Consider the following 19,366-nt stretch of genomic DNA (forward strand, 5'->3'; position numbering starts at 1 on the left):
CAATTGATCATTCGTGTTGTTCATTGTACGTTGATTTAATTTTTAGATGTTTCTCCCTGATGAAGAGCTTAGAGCTCGAAATGCATTGGAGTATCTAAAAGCATTTTGGAACGCATACATATATTTTGGAACATATGTTTGGAACATTGACTCAATGATGAAATATTGAGAAATTGCAAAAGCTGATTTAACACATAGCAATCGAGTAAAGCATTAAAGAAAAACTTACAAAGACTCGTATTGATTGAAAATTCAAAGGATTCAATTTGAATCATATAAGGTGTGCCCTCAGGGGGATGCAACAAAGTTTCTTTGGTGCACAATTTTGGGAAATAAATAAACTCCCAGTTTATGCCAGTTTTCAGTTAACAAGGTACGTCACGCCACCCATTAATACAAACTCAATGTCATACGGTTTACCAGAGCGAAATGGTACCTCTCCACCAATTACACCTTTTATTTTGCCTGTTGTCAACCGATCTACATCACCACTCTGATGTGCAGAACATTACACTAACCAGCTCTGTTACGTTCGGCTATCTGTGCTGTTTAAGAACAAATTGAAATAGGACTATCTGCAAGGGACAGCACACGGTCATCAGTGATCCTCGACACAGCCTATTTTTTTGATGTACTTAAATTGTGAATTCGCTACAGCTAAGCTTATACTACAACTGGAATTACTCAGAAGAACATCAGCAAACACAATTCAGAACTACATTAGACATGCTGACACAATTATCCCTTTCCCACGTAAAGTGATGTCGATCATTTCAGACTTTAATCTATAAATGCATCTTCCATTACCTGTGAAAACAGCCGGTGGCTCTGAACTGCGTGGTTTTGTCACAAAATAACAAATGTGCCCAGACGTATGGCAAGGAGTGAACAGGCACTTTACGTGCAAAGAGCCCACCTGAAAATACACGAGAACATATTCAATATATGATATTTTGGCGGTATGAGAGGCAAGAGCAAAGGATTAACTTTCATGTGGAAAATATAAACCCCTCACTATGATTCAAGTCCTTCCACTCGTTATGTTATACAGCCACAGCTCTACGTCACTGGCCTTCACACATTTTTGTTTTAGCCTTCACATGGTTGGTGCATTATGAAAGTAATCTTTGTTGATCTTTTAACCTGTAGTTGTGGTTAAACTTTATTCTATTTCAGCTGTATTTTATTTTTTAATGAGGTATACTATCCCTCCAAAGAGGGGCATTCAAATCTGCTCATGCGTGTGAGCAACCAGCCAGAAAGAACTTTCAAATATCGGAAGTTTATTTCACTATGTACTATATATGTTAGTCAAGCTGAAATCAAACATTCAGACGTTACCCCTTCCACGCCAGGCAGTCACAGCAACTTTTAAACACTTCCGTCTTAATTAAAAGCTTAACAAATATCTTCTTTTTTGCTCTAGCAATATAACTATGGAGTATTTCAGGGTCGTGGCGAGAGGATAACAGTAATGTTTTTCTTAACATGCCAAAAAGTTATGCAAACACATATATACCTACATAAAGTCCCCCATATCAACAGATTCTAAAATAATACATTACTATACACACAGCACTGCAAGCTTCTGCTTGCAGTGAGGGACCACACAATCATGTATGTCGTTTGATGCTGACTGCAACGTAAGGTAACAGAGAAAAAGCAATATATAGTACCATCTTTTTCAGTAGAGTTAGACGGGTCAGCCTTAGGGTGGTCTTCCCCACAAACCTTTTGCTACTCCCTTCCTATGTTACTGAATAGGTCGTTTTTGTTGGCCTTAGGACTCTGTGCACTTTACCACTATTTACAGCTGTTAAAGTGCTTGTGCTCACTACCTAAATCATGTTAACACTGGCTTACACTGATTGGCCTATTTAATTTACTTATAGGTCACTAGTAAAGTGGTATAACATTTACCCAAGAACAGTAAATTAAATGCTACTAATGTGCCACCCATTTAAGTAGCCCTTTAAAACATGTCTCAGGCCTGCCATTGAAGCCTGCGTGCAGTTTTAAACTGCCAATTCAACTTGGCAAAATACACCCTTTTGCCAAACCAAAATTTCCCTTTATAATACATATAAATCACCCCTAAGCTAGGCCGTAACCAACCCGTAGGGCAGGGTGCCTTGTATTTAAAAAAATTGGGGACATGTACTTTTAATCCCTTGCATGTGGACGGCCCCTGGCCGCCAGACGTCACTGTGGGTGTGTGCGGAGGACTGCTTGGGGCCGTCCGATACCCGCCCACTCGTTACTTATCCAGCACTGCAGCGGAATTTGTGTTGCGGTCAAGAGATGAAGGTTTTCATGCCCTGGTAGTATAAACCTCCTAAATTTGATTTTCACTACTGTGAGGCCTACCTCTCCCCTAGGATAAAATTGGGTTGCCTTATTACATTTAATAAGTGATAACTTTCACCTGGGAGCAAGTCGAATTAACATGTTTGGTGTCTAAAGAATTGTAATTTAAATTTCTCTTTAATGGCTAAGCTGGATTTTAAGTCATAGTTCTGAAAATTGCACTAGTCATTTTCTTGTCCTAACAATTTGGTGCCTGCTCTTGGGACACAAGCCTAGAAGTTAGTGGCAGATGTCTTTTGTGTATTCCTCCCAGACAGCTACACAATAGAGGGAGTGGGTGATGGCAGGATGGACCACTCTGGCAGGATGGACCACTCTAGCAGGATGGATGGGGGAACTATATACAGCCCTGTTTACACATGAAAGACACTACCTCAACACATCAAGAACTTCACACTAGGCTATTGTGACTATAGACATCCTAGGATTAGGGCAGGGAGGCTGGAAATTCCAGACACTTCTGTGGGGGGAAACACCAGATGTTTCTTTAATTTCAGCGTTGTGAACAGATATACAAATTGGACCCTCTCTTCATTTCACTTCTGGACCTGTGGAAGACTCTCTGTGGACCGCCTTATTGCATGTGGACTGCTGGGTACTTCAGGAGTGTATCCTGCTGCCTGAAGCCAACCCTGCGCACTCGGGGGCGGAGCTTGCCTGAATCGGCGATGGCTGCCTAAATCCTGTGCTCCGTCGAGCCGGCAGAATAAACACAATCCTGCATACCCTCGAGTGCTATGCGCTCTAAATTGCTCACACAGAGTCCCTGAGAGGTCCGCCTCCAGCTGCTGACCTGCGGTACTGATCGTCCGCCCGGTGGGGAAGATCCGTCCTGTGGTGACATTTCTCCGGTGCTGGGCCTCGCAACACCGACTCGCGTAACTGACCGATCCGGCTACGTGTGGGCTCGGCTGGAGGGCGTGGCCTGCTGCGGCCGGTCTGGAGCGAGGAGTGCGCAGAAGGCAGGGGGGTGCGGCGCTTCAGCTGCGGAACGCCGCGGGAGTCTCTAGAAGGCCGTGTGTGCAGGGTGCCCAGCGATAAGGGGCCACTGCTGTCCTGCGGCGCTGGAGACATCTTTGAGGCGAAACTAGGAGGCGCCATTAACGGAAACGCAATCCGGTGAGGAGACACACCCATACTGTGAGCGCCGGGGTCACAGAGCCCTCGCGACGATTCTTGGTGAGATGCCGTGGGGCCTCGCGGTGCCAGAATCTCGGCGCTGGGGTGCGCCCCCCTTACACCCCACCCCCCCCCTCGAGAAGCACTGTGCAGCACAGCAGCAGCTTGGAGAGTAGGCGGCCCTTGGTACATTGAGAGGAGTTAGGCCCACAGCGCAGATCGACAGGTATAGCTTTCACTTACCTGCGGGCTATACTTCCAGTGGCGCGGAGCATTGTGGACACCGACGTTGCTGCGCTTGCCCAGAGGAGCACCCCGGCATATCGAAAGCCCTAGCTGGACAGCTAGACCTGGACATCTGATTGCACTAGGTTTGCTGGGGGTACCCACTAGCCCTGGTGAGGGGACATCCAGCTCCTTCCTGCTGCTTCGCGGTTGGGGACGACAAGCCGCCACGATGGGGAAGACCCACCGGGGGCAATCGAAACTCTCCTTTACGCAGACAAGGTCCAAATCGCAAGATGATAGTTCTGGCGCCGAAGGCGGAGGCTCTGCTTTCACGGATCCGGATCAAGATCTGAAGAGCATGCTTAGATCAATGGAGAAAGGCCTGCAGGAGGGTATTACCTCACTGGGGTTAAAAATGGACGCCCTGTCATATAGAATGGATAGAATGGGCGAAAGGCTGGATAAGCATGCTGAACATTTGGACATGTCCGAGAGACGGATAACGGAAGTTGAAGAAGCGCAGACTACCAAAAACAAGGACCATAAGCAATTGGGCAGGGTACTGCAGGTACTCCAAGACAAAACGTAGGACTTGGAGGCCCGTTCGAGACGCTGCAACATTCGCATTTTGGGCCTGTCGGAAATGGTGGAGACGGACAAGATGGAGACATTTATTGAAGGCCTATAAGGTTCCTTGCTCGGCACGGAAATCTTCTCCAACATGTTCATCATTGAAAGAGCACACTGGACATTGTCCCAGCGCCCGAAGCCGGGCGCGCCACCGAGACCGATAATCGCCAAGTTCCTTAACTACAGGGACAGATACGCGGCCCTCAGGGCAGCTAGGGATAAGCAATCACTGTCCTATGAGGGTTCCTCCATTTCTCTATACCCTGATTTCACAGCGAGGGTACAGGAGGCAAGGAAACATTTCGTCCCGATGAAGCGCCAACTAAGGGAACAAGGCCTAGACTATGCAATGCTATACCCGGCGAAATTTAAAGTCAACAGAAACGGTCAGTCCTTCTTCTTCACAGAGACCAAGACACTGCAGAAAGCGCTTAAAGACTGGGGGAAGGAATGCAAAAAGTCGCCGGACCGGGACCCATTGGAAAACGAAGCTGGGGCGGACTAGAGGACCAGGACTGAGAAACTGTGCTAGCAGAACTATGTCTAGATGACTACAAGGTTTGAGGGACAACTACTTGCCGGCTGGCGGGAGGTGAGGTGGACATTATGTGTTTTTTTTTCTCTAACTTTGCCAGATGGTTCGACGCTACCTCCGCCCTCATGTGGGTACACCTAGCCTTTTTTGGTTTTCTTTCTTCATTTTGGGTGTGGGAAAGGGGGGGTGGGGGATGTCTGAATGTTGTATTTTCTGCGACCTAGTTGGGGGTGGTCTGCTGTGGGTGGGTAGGGTGGGGTTCGGGGTATTGGGGGTTCTGAGGGTTGAGGCCAAGGGGTGCATGACATGTTCTTCACTGTTGATTACACTTTGCAAATGCCTGTTGCCTGCAGGATAATGCTATACACACCTAACCATGGGAGGTCCATCTTGGAAACCAGCTGGGAACACGTTTGGGAGGGGCCTTAATGCTCCGACGTGGAACGTGCGGGGCCTTAACGACCATCGTAAAATGCGTAAGGTACTGTCCTATCTAAATAGACACCAGGTAGACCTAGCCCTGATCCAGGAGACACATCTGCCAGAGGGCTGCGCCAGATAACAGACCAGGGGGCTGCGCGACCACATCAACACTTCTGGTTTTACGACACATGCCAGGGGGGTACTCACCTGGGTTAATCCGAAATCGGATTACGCTATTAGTAAGCTGGCGGCTGACCCAGATGGCAGATACGCCATATCCAAACTTACGGGGAGAGGGCTAGATGTTGTGGTAGTTAATGTTTGTGGGCCTAATTTTGACTGTTCTGAGTTCTATGGTAAGCTGGCCAGCATAGCGCGGGAGTTCCCCGGTAGGCACGTATTATGGGGCGGGGACTTCAATATGACTAGAAGCCCTGCCCTGGACCGTTCGAGCGACCCAGATAGGCATCCATCGAAGGCTGCTAGAGAACTAGAGGGGAAACTCTCGAGTGAGGACCTGGCGGATGTCTGGCGTAGCTTGTACACGTCGCAAGGCGGATACATGCATTACTCTGCCTTCCACAACATTCACACTCGCATTGATTACTGGTTGGCTACACCGGGGCTGTTATCTCTGGTCCGCTGCTGTCGGGTGCACCCTCTCCGACCACTTGCCTATACTCCTCGGTTTTTCGCTGCCGCGGATGTCCCTCCCACCATTCTCATGGAGATTCCCTCCGTTCTCCCTGCTAGACCCTGTGTTTCGGGAGGAGCTACAAGAGGCAATTGAGACCTATTTCAACACTAATATAGGCACGGTTGATAGCTTCCAAACAATCTGGGAGGCGTTCAAGGTCTGTGTCAGGGGGTTGGCCTTGAGTAAACATTCAGGCGCATTGCGCTCGATCTGACATAAACTGGCGCTTCTCGAGCGCCAATTGGCGGATTGTGAAACCCGCCTTTTGACAGGGGACTCTGCTGCGGCAAGTGAGGAACTGAAGGGGCTCCTTGCTGAAAACCATGAAGAGGCACACGCGGAGGTCAGGCATATGGGGAAGTACGCAATTGCGAGAACATACGGGGAACAGGACAGGCCCGGGAGAGTATTGGCCAACATGGCGAAACAATAAAAAACGAGGGTAACTATCACAGCGATCAAATCGAAGGAAGGGGTCCCAGTGAGAATTAGATAATTCTATGCAAATTAAATCCAATCAGGAAACACTTAATGAGTCTAAAATGTTTTATTCACATTATAGACCAAACCAGGATATAGTATCCAACATTACTAATTTGAAAAGGTTGAATAGTGCCCCTGAAAGTGAGGAGGAAGTGATAAAGTGAGGGTAATGCAGGTAAGTAGTAGTGACAGTAAAATCAGATATGTATCTGATACATTTGAAATTCAATTATAAATGTACAAAGCGGTCATTGATCCAAACGCATTATTTCATCAAGCACATGCCCCACAATAATACATTGTATGTAACAATAGTGGATAGGGGGGCTGGAGCAAGGAAGAGAGTTGTCGACGTTTCGACCCCCAGACAATGCAGGAATCAGTGGAACCCTTATGGCGGGGTCTTCATCAGGACAATGGGGGGGGGACTAGCAACCTATTTAATCGGTGCACTCTGTCATATAATCACATTGAAAACCTCCGCGAGAAGACCATGACGTCAATTGGCTTGTAAATACTGGCGTTAGGGCAAGATTAGAAAGCTGGCCCGGGGACGCTGGGCACTGGAAATCACACGAGGTATCGGATTTTATTAATCACGTAAAGTTCGTCCCCATAGAGTTACGAAGCTCCGTAGAAATCGGGAGTCGTCCGCGATTTAAAGTATAACCGGCGTCCTTCGATTTTCGGGGCGTGGCCAATATGGCGGCGGAGTAGGACGCTCTTCCGAGCCGCTCCGGCGCTGATCCGGCAAAAGCATCCAATAGCACGGTCCTGAGGGAGCGGCCTCGCTCCAAAAGTGGTGTGGAGGTACCCCTGACGTGGCGGAGTGGTTTGGTGCCGTCGGTGGGGCGGAGAAAATCCAAGATCGCCCGCGGGACCGACTGAGCTTCGCGGCCTGCGCGACCCCGGCCTCTCTTGATCTTGGCGGCTGGTGTAGGTGGAGGGCGGAGCACCTGAGAACCCGCCTGGAGACCCCGGAGCCGACGGAAGGGGGAGAGTCGAGTTGAATCGGCGAGGCGGAGGGGTTTTTGCTGCGGTGGTGGCTTGGAGTCCCCTGGTTTGAGGGGTGCGGAGGACCCGCGGGGCTAGACTAAGACGGCTCCACTGTGGACGGCGGTGGTCGCCGGGAGGTGGCCCGAGATGTCTGAACGCCGGAGGCAGTAAGCCTGGGTGATGGCGACTACACTGGCCGAGACTGGTGTTGGTGAGTGGTGCCAGAACAACGGATCCCGGTGAAGCCCGGGCCTTGTGTGTGAAGGAGGCGGTTTAGGGGATAGCGACAGCTCTCGTGTATGGCCGCCATTGGACTCTTGATCAACCGCGGGCCTGAGCTTTGCCCCGTGCACCTGTGACGCCTGCGGCATGAATTGCTGTGTATGCGGTGAACGGCGAATCAGTCATATCAGGGGTGCTACGGACTATGGTTTGAGGCCTGGCACTTGCGATCGCAGGTACCCACTCTAGCTTGGGCCGAGCGACGAAGCCCGCCATTTTGTTTAGCCGCGTGGCGCTTGGGTGGAGCGCTGCTTGCCGCCATGTCTAACGCGCTCCGCAAAGGGCGCCCGGGGAAGGATGGCACTTCGAAATCCTCCCAACAGCCGGCGTCCCCTGGAGCTAGTGGGTCGTCGAAGCAATCGGACGATGAAGCACCGGCGACGAAAGCTTTCATGACTGAACTCTTTGCCTCCATCAAGGAGGATATCTCCGAGCTCCGGGCGCAATTGGCCTCTGATCTACGGGATATACTGGCGAATGTTGGACGTCTCTGGTGTGTGTGTGTTGGCCTAGTTGTGGGGAGGGGGGGTCGCTTGGTGGGATAAGAGCAGTTTTCTGGGTTGGTCTTTGTAATGCCGATTAGCATAGGGACATGGAATATTAAGGGCATGAATTCGCCACAGACGCGGCAGAAGGTTCTGAAGTATGTCATGGACCATCACCTTGACATTGTGGGGTTGCAGGAAACCCACCTGGCGCGGAAAGATGAGATGCAGCTCCGCCATAGGGCCTATCCCATTGTTTATAGGTCTTCCGCTGCTACGAAACACAGGGGGGTGGCACTCCTTTTCCGGGCTGCGCTGCACTTTCAGCCTGTGGAGGTCCGTCATGATACTGAGGGCCGTTGGTTGATGGTCAAAGGGCTTATACAAGGTCGATTGTGCACCTTCGTGGTGGTGTATTTACCCAATGTTGGCTAGAATAAGTATTTGCAGGAGTTGTTGGTGAAGGTGGGGGACTTTGCAGAGGGTCACTTATTCCTGTTGGGGGATTTCAATTTGGTGTGGGACAGGGATCTGGATAGCTCAGGGGGACATAGGGCTGGTACGGGAGTGTTTTCTGATTCGGCACAGCAAGGGGTGGGGGAGCTGGGACTAGTTGATGGCTGGCGCTTTTTCCACCCTACTGCGAAGGACTACACGTTCTTCTCCCACGTGCATCATTCCTACTCCCGTTTAGATTTCATTTTCCTTAGTCAGTCCCTACGCGGGGACGTGATAGATGCCGCCATTCTCCCAATCTCTGTATCGGACCATAGTCTCTTGGTGCTTAATCTCCATTGGTCGCCACCTGATACGTCGCATCGGAAGTGGTATTTCCCGGCGTCGGTGGTTAGGGACGACGTATCTAATCATGCATTGCGCCTCGCTATCCGGGAATTTTTGCCCTCAATCCCCCGTCGGACACCTCACTGTCGACCACGTGGGACGCCTTCAAGGCTACGATCAGGGGCACCTGCCTGGGACTCAATTCGCAGATTAACGCCCTGCGGAGGAAGGAACGCGAGGCGTTGGAGGCAGAGGTGGTGGAGCTCGAACGGGCTCACAAACTCAACCCCTCGAGAGTGACTCTACGCCCGTTGACGGCGGTGAGGGGCAAACTAAAGGCACACTATGCCAATAGGGCTGAGCTTACGCTTCTGCGACTGGGGCGTCAATCGTATTCCTGCGGCAACAAGGTTGGTAGACACTTGGCGCGACAATTGCGGGATAGGAGGGAACGGGAGTACATAGGAGGGATCAGAGATGCCGCAGGGGCGTTGCACCCCCGGGACGGGGCGAAGGCGGACATTTTTGGTCGCTTCTACGCCGAGTTGTATACGGGCGACGCCCTGGATGCGGAGTCACAGCGGGAGTTCCTACAACGTTTGCCGTTACCCCCGAGTGTCTAGAGAATGGAACGCACTGTTAGAGGCACCGATTTCGAGAGAAGAGGTTCTCTCCGCTATCAAAAATTTGAAATTAGACAAGGCCCCGGGTCCGGATGGTTACACAGCGGTCTTCTACAAGACGTACGCTACTGAGTTGTGTGACTTTCTGGTTGCCCTCTTTAATGATATGGCGACGTCTGGGTTGAACGCGGGAACCCTGGCTGAGGCGGTGATTACGGTTTTGCCGAAACCGGGGAAGGACCCGGAGCAATGTGCCTCGTTTCGTCCCATAGCCTTGCTTAACATCGACGTAAAGCTGTACTCGGCGATTCTGGCCGGCCGCCTACAAGACCTGCTGCCGGCGATCATACACCCAGACCAGTCTGGCTTTATTAAAGGTCACCAGACCCACGATAATACCCGTAGAGTGGTTCATCTAATCGAAAAAGCGGACAGGTTCCGCATTCCGGCTGTGTTGGTGGGTCTGGACGCGGAGAAGGCCTTCGACCGCGTGGATTGGGGCTTTCTGTTCAATACACTGCAAGCTTTCGGCTTCTCGGATAAGTTCATTCTTATGGTGCAGGCGAACTTTTGCAGCCCACGTTCGAGGGTGGCAGTGAATGGCCACTTGTCGGCCTTCTCACATTCGCGGGGCACCAGACAGGGGTGTCCCCTCTCCCCCTTGCTATTCGCGCTCAGCATTGAGCCCCTGGCGATGGCGGTGAGGGAACACGAAGGTGTGAAGGGCATACCGTTCACGGGAGAGTAGCACAAAATCTCTCTCGTCGCAGATGACGTCCTGCTCTCGGTGGCTGATCCGGCTGGTTCTCTGCCCTATGTTAGGGACATCTTGCTTGAATTTGAGGGTGTGGCTGGCTTTAAAGTAAATTATAGCAAGTCTTACATTTTGAATCTGACTTTATCGCAGGCCGATGTTGCTCAGGTACGGGCGTTGACGCCATTGGCTTGGGCTTCGGGCTCGATTGTGTATCTGGGAGTCCATCTGACTCCGACAGTGGGTAAGCTGTTCGCGGCCAACTTCCCGCCCCTCCTGGCGAAGACCCGGGCGGAATTGGATAGGTGGAAACCTAAATTCCTGTCCTGGTTAGGTAGGGTGCATGCGATTAAAATGGTCCTTCTCCCCAAATATTTGTATCTATTCCAGGCCTTACCTATCCCGCTGGATAGCGCTTACTTCCGGCAACTCAGGACGCTGGTCTTGAAATTTGTCTGGCAAGGGGGCCGAGCACGTCTGTCTTTCGCGGTTCTGCGCCGACCTCGGTCGGACGGTGGGGTAGGTCTCCCGGACCTGCGCCTCTATTATAAGGCTGCCCAACTGAGGGTCATGGTGGAATGGTCGCAGCAGTTCTCTGACAAACACTGGCTGCATATGGACCGGAGCGTGGCGGGTCGGTCAATCTGGGATTTAGCCTGGAAACCAAAGAAAGATCGCGCCGTGAATGCTTACATTAGTACCCCCACGGGCACTACACTGAAGGTATGGGACACCTTGGCTGGCGATGAGCGCTGGACGACGTTTCCATCTCCGTTCACACCATTGCATTTCAACCCGGCCTTCCCACCGGCGCTTGCCGAGGGGCCCTTCGACGCATGGAGGGAGGGTGGATGCAGAGCGCTGCTTCACTTGTTTCACGGCTCTGATCCTTTGACTTTTGCTAATTGCATGCGGGACTACCAGGTGCCGCAAACTGATCGATATAGGCATGTCCAATTGCTACATTGGGCCACGTCGCCGGGAGTGCTGGAGGCAGCTACGAGGCCTCCTTCGAAATTTGAGGCTTTTCTGCTGAGGACATCCGCCATGAAGGGAGCCATCTCCTTCCTATATCAGCTGCTGCTTCAATCTGAAATATCACCTAGGCCACGTTATATGGAGCAGTGGGAGGAGATGGTGGGGAGAGATATCGCCGACGCCGAATGGTCAGCGCTGTGGAGAGATATGAACCAATTCAATCACTCAATCCACTTACGGGAGGCTCACTTTAAGACTCTCACGCAGTGGTATATGGTTCCGACTCGGCTCCATCATATCTACCCGGCTACCTCGGACAAGTGCTGGAGGGGTTGCGGCCTTCTGGGGGACTTCCGCCACATTTGGTGGGATTGCCCAATAATCAGGCCATTCTGGGATGAAATTCTTTCCCATATCAGGGATATCCTGCGATACCCTATTGAGGATTCCTTGGCTTTTGTGCTCCTGGGCCTACGGGACCCCGGTCTTGAGCACCAGACGCGCGCGGATAAGAAAATCCTATGGCTGTGCCTGGGAGCAGCCAAGCTTACGCTGGCGGCGGCTTGGAAACGGAAGGAGGCACCGGCGATTTCCCTTTGGCACGCGAGGCTGTGGAGACTTCAGAGCCTGGAGAGAATGGCGGACATCTTCCTCGGTAATTACAAGAACTTTAAGCACGTGTGGGGCCCCTTGGTAACCTTCCTATCTACTGGCCTACCTTCAGCGGTCTGCCCAGCATCATTGAGATCTTTACACCTCTTCCAACTTTAGTGTGCCTGCTGAATGCATGTGGAATATTTGTGTCGCCGTCACGGGGGGAGGGAGGGGGGGGGCAGGGGAGTTGTATTTTTCCTTTCTTTTCAGTGTTGCACCCGGGGTACTTCATTGCAGCGGTTGGTGCATTTTTGTGATCTTTGGATTGCTCGAAGACCTGCTTGAAGGGACAATTTGATTTTGCGGAACTCCGCTTCTGAGTGGCATTTTTTTTTCTGGCTTTCTTCCTTTTCTATAGGTGCTCGGACTCAATGACTGATCTCTCTCTTGGCGTTGTGCATTACCACTGTCTTATATTGCTTCATTTCCCACTGTGTGGGAACATGTGTGACGCCCCGGTGCGGCTTATTGTGTTTTCTTTCCTTTTTTGTTACTTGCAAAATAAAAATTTTACAAAAAAAAAAAACTTGTATTTTCCCCACTTCTACTGTGTTAATGATAAGAAAGTGAGGTACTTACCTGTAAGTTCAGTTATTCAGTACTGATATCTTTCATAGATTCACATGCTTCAATCATCCCGCTGTCGCGGTGGGAGTATCACGGTAAGTTGATAATAGCAGGAAATAATTTTACCATAGGTTATCATGCATTGAACAGTCACTGCATTAGCCCATCCATATCCTTTTGTAAAAAGAACCAAAGTTAAAACACAACCAACCAGACGTCGGCACCCTCTAAAACACTCCACAGAGAGGCAAGTTCCTCAGATTTTCTAGCACAGATTTTCTAGCACAAGAGTATTAGTAATAAATAAGGCAAGCCTCTCCGGGGAGGAGGGTGAGTCGCATGTGAATCTATGCAAGATACCAATACTGGATATCTGAAGTTACAGGTAAGGAACTTGTTTTCTTATCAGGTATTGGATCTTTCATAGATTCACATGCTTGAATCAGAATATCAAGTAGTTACCAAAGAATAACGTATTCAAATATAAACTTTGAGGATGGTGTGTACTCATATAGCCTTATAGCCTGCCGTAGCGGGCTATAACAGCTATTAAAGGCCTGCTGCAGTGTTAAAGGCCCGAGCCAAAGGCGAGGGACTTTAACAAGGCAGCAGGACTTTAATAGCCAGTACAGCCCTGCTACAAAGGGTTGTAACGCTATTAGAACATTCTGCCACTAGAGGCCAGAATGTTCTAACATATTAAACAAAGGCTTCAGGGGCTACCTGAAGCCTTTGTTCACAGCCACAAAGAAGAATTGGAATGTTGGAGCTCGGGGCTTATACCAGCCATTATAAGCCAGGAGCTACTCCATTGTTTTCAATGGAGCTTCCAATGTTCTAATATGGAATATATATATATACACCTGTACCAAATTTATAAAAGAAACTTGCAAAACATAGCAATAACATGCCAACATAATGCAAATGAAATGAAATAAAGCAAACACCTCCAAAACAGGCTTACCTTATTGAAAAAGGTTGGTTAATACTGGTTGTCCTACTGCTGCATCTGCATATGCAGCCAAATCCAAGCAGTAATGCAGTGTAAATGTATGCACACCCCATGTTGCTGCGCGGCATAAATGTCCAATGGCACTACCGCAAACAAAGCAGCTGAGGAGGATACTGTGCTTGTAGAATGAGCTTTAGGCTTGATAGTAAGTGGTTTGCCTACTTAAGTGTGGCAGAAAACAATGGCGCCAAAATCCACCTGGCAATAGTTGCTTCAGTCACAGCAGCACCTGATCTTTGTGAACTATAGGAGACCGAAAAGCTGATCAGATTTTCGAATGTGCTTTGTACGTTACAAATAAAACTTAAGACATCTCTTGATATCTAAAATACTAAGAGCTTTTTTAGCCGGAGAAGTTGGGTTTGGAAAAAAATTCTAAGAATAACCGGTTCATTAAGGTGGAAAGTAGAAGGTATCCTAGGAATTAATGCTGGGTTCGTTTTAAGCAGGACATAGTCATTAGTGAAACAAAGATAGGGTTCCTTATTCGTAAACACTTGTATTTTGCTGACCCTCCTGGCGGATGTAAGAGCCAACAGTAATACAACTTTCCAGGAAATAAACTTGAGCTCAGCCCTGTGTATAGACTCAAAAGGTGACTTCATAAGTGTGCAAGACCAATATTAAGGCTCCATTCAGGAGGAGGAACTCTAATAGGAGGAAAAACCCTAACAACCCTTTCATGAATTGTTTCACCAATCAACATGAACAAAGAGAAGGACCGTTGGAGGAACGTCTGTAACTGGAAATGGCAGCAAGTTGTACATGAATAACAGTCTACATGAGTTCTGATTTAGCCGGGGAAAGAAGGCAGGGCAAACTTTTCTCTGGAGGAGAATCAAACGGATGCATATTAGTCTGAAGGCACCTTGAACAGAAGCGATCCATTTTAAACTGGAGGTCTTAATAGTGGACACTGCTCTTGCTCTAGATAGAATGTCCTTACAATCCTGAGGCAGATCTAGAGCCTTGAATTAATTGAATTCAGGGGCCATGCATGCAGTTGGAGCGATGTGGGACGTGAATGGAGAATCTGACCTTTGCTCATTGTCAGCAGCTTTGACTTTAGTGGAAGGCGATAAGGTCTGCACTCTGAGAGCAGGAGAAGCTCTGTGAACCAATGTTGGTGAGGGAAACGTGGGGCAATGAGAATCAGACAACATGGCTCTCTTTTCATTTTCATTAGTAGCCTCACTATCAAAGGGTATGGGGGAAAAGCGTACGCGAAGATCCCCGACAATCTTATTAGAAACGCATTTCTGGTTCCCAGCGGGTGAAGAACTTGCATTTTTGATTTATTCTGGAAGTGAAGAGATCCAAGTTGTGTTTGCCCCACTTCTGGAAACTCAAGTCGAGAATTGTCTGCTTCATTTTCCACTCTTGGCAGGAGTTGAAAGATCTGCTAGACTGTTGCTCACACCTGGGACAAGTTCTACTTTGATGGAGGTGTGGTGCGAAATAATCCATTTCTAGATTTCCTGCGCTTCAAGATATAGATTGTGTAAACGTGCACCTCCTTGTTTGTTGAGGTAATGCATGCATGTAGTATTGTTCGTTCGTATAGGAACTGAAGAGCATTGTATCCTTGAGAGGAAAGCCAGTAAGGCTAGGAAAATGGCCCGCAACTCCAGAAAGTGGATGTGCATTTTTGCAAGCGATTTGCATCACTTGCTTCTTATTCGAAGATCCTAAAGAAGGAATCCCCAGCCCTCTAGAGAGGCGTCTGTGGTAAGGATGGAATCCGTTAACAGGGAATGGAAAGTTAGGCCTGTCGAGAGATTCTTGGAGGATTGCCACCAAAGAAGGGCTTTTTCCATATTTGGAGTTATCCGAACTAGGCTGTCGAACAATACGTTTAGCTGGAGCCATTGCTGGTCTAGCTGCTCCTGTAAGGTTCTCATTTTAAGACGTGCGTGAGGTACCAACAAAACTGCTTAAGACATCCTGCCAACCAGAGATTTTATTAGGCGTACAGAAGCGAACTCTCTTCCGGCTAGATTGGTTGCTAAAGAGATGAGATTTGTTTGTCTTTCTGCACACAAGAATGCCCATGGTATCCAGAGTTGCTCCCAGAAAGATAATCTTTTGAGACGGTTGTAGAACAGACTTTTGATAACGAGGGGTCAGCCCCAGGGAGCGAAACATCCATAAGCAGATCGAAGTTGCCTTCGAGGCCTGCTGATAAGACAGTGCCTTTACTACCCAGTCGTCAAGATAAGGGAAAAGTTGAAGACCTTGAAGTCTGAGACGAGCAGCAACTGAAGCTAGGCAATTGGTGAACACTCGTGGGGCTGAGCGGAGACCAAATGGGAGGACTTCGAATTGAAAATGAGCACTTGCTACAGTGAAACAAAGGAATTTTCAATGCCCAGGATGTATTGGGAAATAGAAATATGCATCTTGTAAATCTAGAGTTGTCATGAAATCCACATAATTGAGAAGTTGAAGTATCTTCTATTGAGTGACCATGCGGAAAGATTTTTGCTGAAGATACTTGTTTAGATTTCTCAGATCCAGAATGGGTCTCCATTCCCACAACTTTTTCTTGATTAGAAAGAAGCGGGAATAATCCTTTCCCCTCTGAGAATGAGGAACTTTTTCTATGGCCCCTTTCTGAAGCATAACGTATGCTTCCTTTCTAAACAACTGGAGATGAGATAGAAGCCACCTTGGAGGTGGATGAGAAGGTGGAACTGTCACAAATTCTAAAGTATCGCCATACTTTATAATTTCTAGGGCCCTTGTGCCCATTGTAATTTAACTCCACTGATTGAAATGCAAAGAAACATGCGCTGGATTGATGTTGGTCATGGATGGAGTCATAGCAGGTTCCGGGATGTTGTCACTATTTTCTAGTATTGTCTCTAGATTGGGTAGCTTGTTTCCTCATGTGCTGTTGTGTGGAATACGCAGCGGATGGTGGTGTTCAATATAACTGTTGCTGCGGATACCCATAGCAGTAAGATTGATATGATTGTGGCTGGTATTTCTGGTAATTTCAACTAAAGGAATAAGATACTCTCCCACACCCTCCGCGAAAGGGTGTTTTCCTATATTGGAGGGTCCCTAAAGATTTAGCAGTAGCAGTATCAGTATCCGCTTTAATAGCCAGTAATGCCTCACCAATGTGCTTCCCAAAAAAGTGCATCGCCATCAAACAGCAGGTCCAGAATCTTGCTCTGCTCCTCAGGTTGGAAAGTGATAGATTTTAATCAACCCGGACGATAGAGAACTGCCGTTCCAGCCAACTGTCTAAAAGCAAGAGAAGCCATGTCCATGGATACATCAATAATGTCAGAGGCTGATCTTTCACCTTCAAGAAGAATCTTTTGTGCCTCCTGCTTATCATCATCTGGTAAATATTCAAGATACGGTGCAACATCCGATCACATCTGGCAGTAAAATCGTCCTAAAATTACCAGGGAATTGGCAGCACGCACCGACGCACCTGCAATTGTGGTAAAACCTTTTCCCAATATTGTCCAAGCGTCGCCCATCTTTATCAGGAGGAGCAGTAATAGTCACTGAAGGGTTTTATGATCTTCCTTGTGCAGCCTGTGCCATTATAAATCCGGCCTCGGATGGCCCACTAAGCAGGCTGGTGCATCATCATGGGGGTTATATTTTTTATCAATTCTGGGAAGCACTGCTGGAACTGAATATGGTGCTTTTATCATTTTAATTCCATTCTCCGTATGTGATCAATAATAGGAATTGCACATACTGTTTTCCTGGCCTGACCTTAAAAATCATAACAATCAGTCCTACAGTTTGACAAGCATAGGCAAATGAAAACGATTTGCTGCTCTTTCCATCACGGCATGGAAGCTGTCAATATCCTCAGGTGAGGAGTCAAACCCCTTAGGAGCTGGAGGAGAAGTCGTAGGAATTAAATTATCTTCCCATTTATCAATAACTGGTGGAGCATTTTGAATTTCCCCTTCTTCTACCTCATCATCCAGTGGGACTTGGTCTTGTTGCACAGGTATAGAAACCTGTGATTCCGGAGGAGGCGTTACCAATGGTTGAGAATCTGTAGCAAGAGGTGGAGATTTTGCTACCTGCGCTGATACTGCTGCTGTTGGGAAACGGCATGATAGTCATGCAACATAGCTGTCAAATCTTGCACCAATGCAATAGGCAGCTGTTTCATTGGTTCTTGGTGTGGCATCATAAATTGTGATTTGTCCATTGTTTGGTGATATTGGGGCCCATAATATTCATCCTCATCTTCCTACTCCTGAAATCAAAAAAGGTCCATGTCTTACGATCCATCAGTTTTTTACTAAAATAGCAATATCTATTCATTGTGTAGAACACAGAATCAAATGGGAACATGGTTAGGGACAATGTTGTGGAAATCTTAGCTGCGTAGGCCCAAACATGCCAATTGTGCATTGCTGGTGCCTTGTTCATTCAATCCATTCGTGATGGAGTCGAATTTTATCATCCATTTTGACTCCCTGACATTAAGGATTGAGCCTATATCCCCTCCTCTCGGGCCCAATTCTGCTTTTTCTAGGACCAGCCATCTCATTTGGTCCGGGTAATGCAGTACGTGGACAAAATGATCAACGAGTGGGGCTCCCTGTACTTGGCAACGTATCCTGCTTTGGTGTTGGAGTATCCTTGCCTTAACTTTCTGTTGGGTTTGGCTCACGTACAGCATGTTACAGGGGCAGAGAATTCCATATATAACATTTACGGAATTGCAGTTTGTGAATCCTTTTAGGTCCAGTGTGTGCTCATTATGTGTAAAGCTCTTAATCTGTAGTGTGGTGGCACATGCTTTACACTGTCCACAGCGATGGTATCCTTTGACGGGTGGCAGAATCCACATTGATTGTATAGTGGGGTTCTATTCTGTAGCTAGAAAGGAGTTGAATACATTGTCTTTTATGCTTTTTGCTTTACGGAAGGCATGCATGGATGCCTCAGGGTGATTGATGTCCTCCGCCACCAGGCCCCAGTGTCGATTGATTACCTTCTTTATAGCATTGCTTTGGGTTGAGAAGGTAGTTAAGCAGATAACTCTTTGTGTGGCTGGATCCGGTCTGTTTCATGGAGTCAGGAGAGCTTCACGTGGACTGTACCATGCTCTTTTCTGCACACTTCTAATCATTCTTCTCGGATATCCACGGGCCAAAAGTCTGGCGCTCAGGATATCGGGCTCCCTTGTGTAGTCAGGTTTTTTTTTTAATCAGTTTCTTTTGATGCGCAGGAACTGGCCTACCGGTAGATTATCCTGAAGTGCCCTAGGATGGTGGCTACTGTACCTCAGTAGCGAATTCCTCTCCGTGGTTTTTCGGTACAAGGTGGTGTACAGTATGTTATTTTCATGACAGATCTTGATGTCCAGGAAAGGGATTTCGTGGGGATCAGACTGCTTGGTAAATTGAATGTCCAGGTTACATTGATTAAGCCAAATGTGGAAGGAGTCCAGCTCAGTTTCAGTGCCTGTCCAGATCAGCAGGATGTCGTCTATATAACGTCTCCATAGATAAATTCTCTGGTGGTATGGGTTGTTTGAGAAAATGAAAGAGTTCTCGAAGTGGTCCATATAAATAATTGCCAAATCCGGGGCGAAGGCTGCCCCCATCGCCACCCCCTTGGTCTGAAAGTAGAAGTTGCTTTGGAAAACAAAGAAATTCTTTTTCATTGCAATAGTGTACCTAACCATGTTCCCATTTGATTCTGCGTCCTACACAATGAATAGATATTGCTATTTTAGTAAAAGAACTGATAGATCG

At 48.2% G+C, this 19,366-nt stretch overlaps 1 protein-coding gene across 8 annotated transcripts in view; it reads right to left on the reverse strand.

The window, feature by feature from the left end:
- The window catches only part of LOC147684688 (hydroxyacylglutathione hydrolase, mitochondrial), a 699,222-nt gene that overhangs the window by 348,586 nt on the left and 331,270 nt on the right, over positions 1–19,366 (reverse strand). For all 8 annotated transcript variants that reach the window (XM_086940518.1, XM_086940519.1, XM_086940522.1 and 5 more), the window contains one exon: positions 808–916. In XM_086940518.1, the coding sequence (XP_086796644.1) occupies positions 808–916 (109 nt within the window). The remainder of the gene's footprint in view (positions 1–807; positions 917–19,366) is intronic.

This window comes from Lissotriton vulgaris, chromosome 10, assembly GCF_964263255.1.
Source record: "Lissotriton vulgaris chromosome 10, aLisVul1.2, whole genome shotgun sequence".
Lineage (NCBI taxonomy): Eukaryota > Metazoa > Chordata > Amphibia > Caudata > Salamandridae > Lissotriton > Lissotriton vulgaris.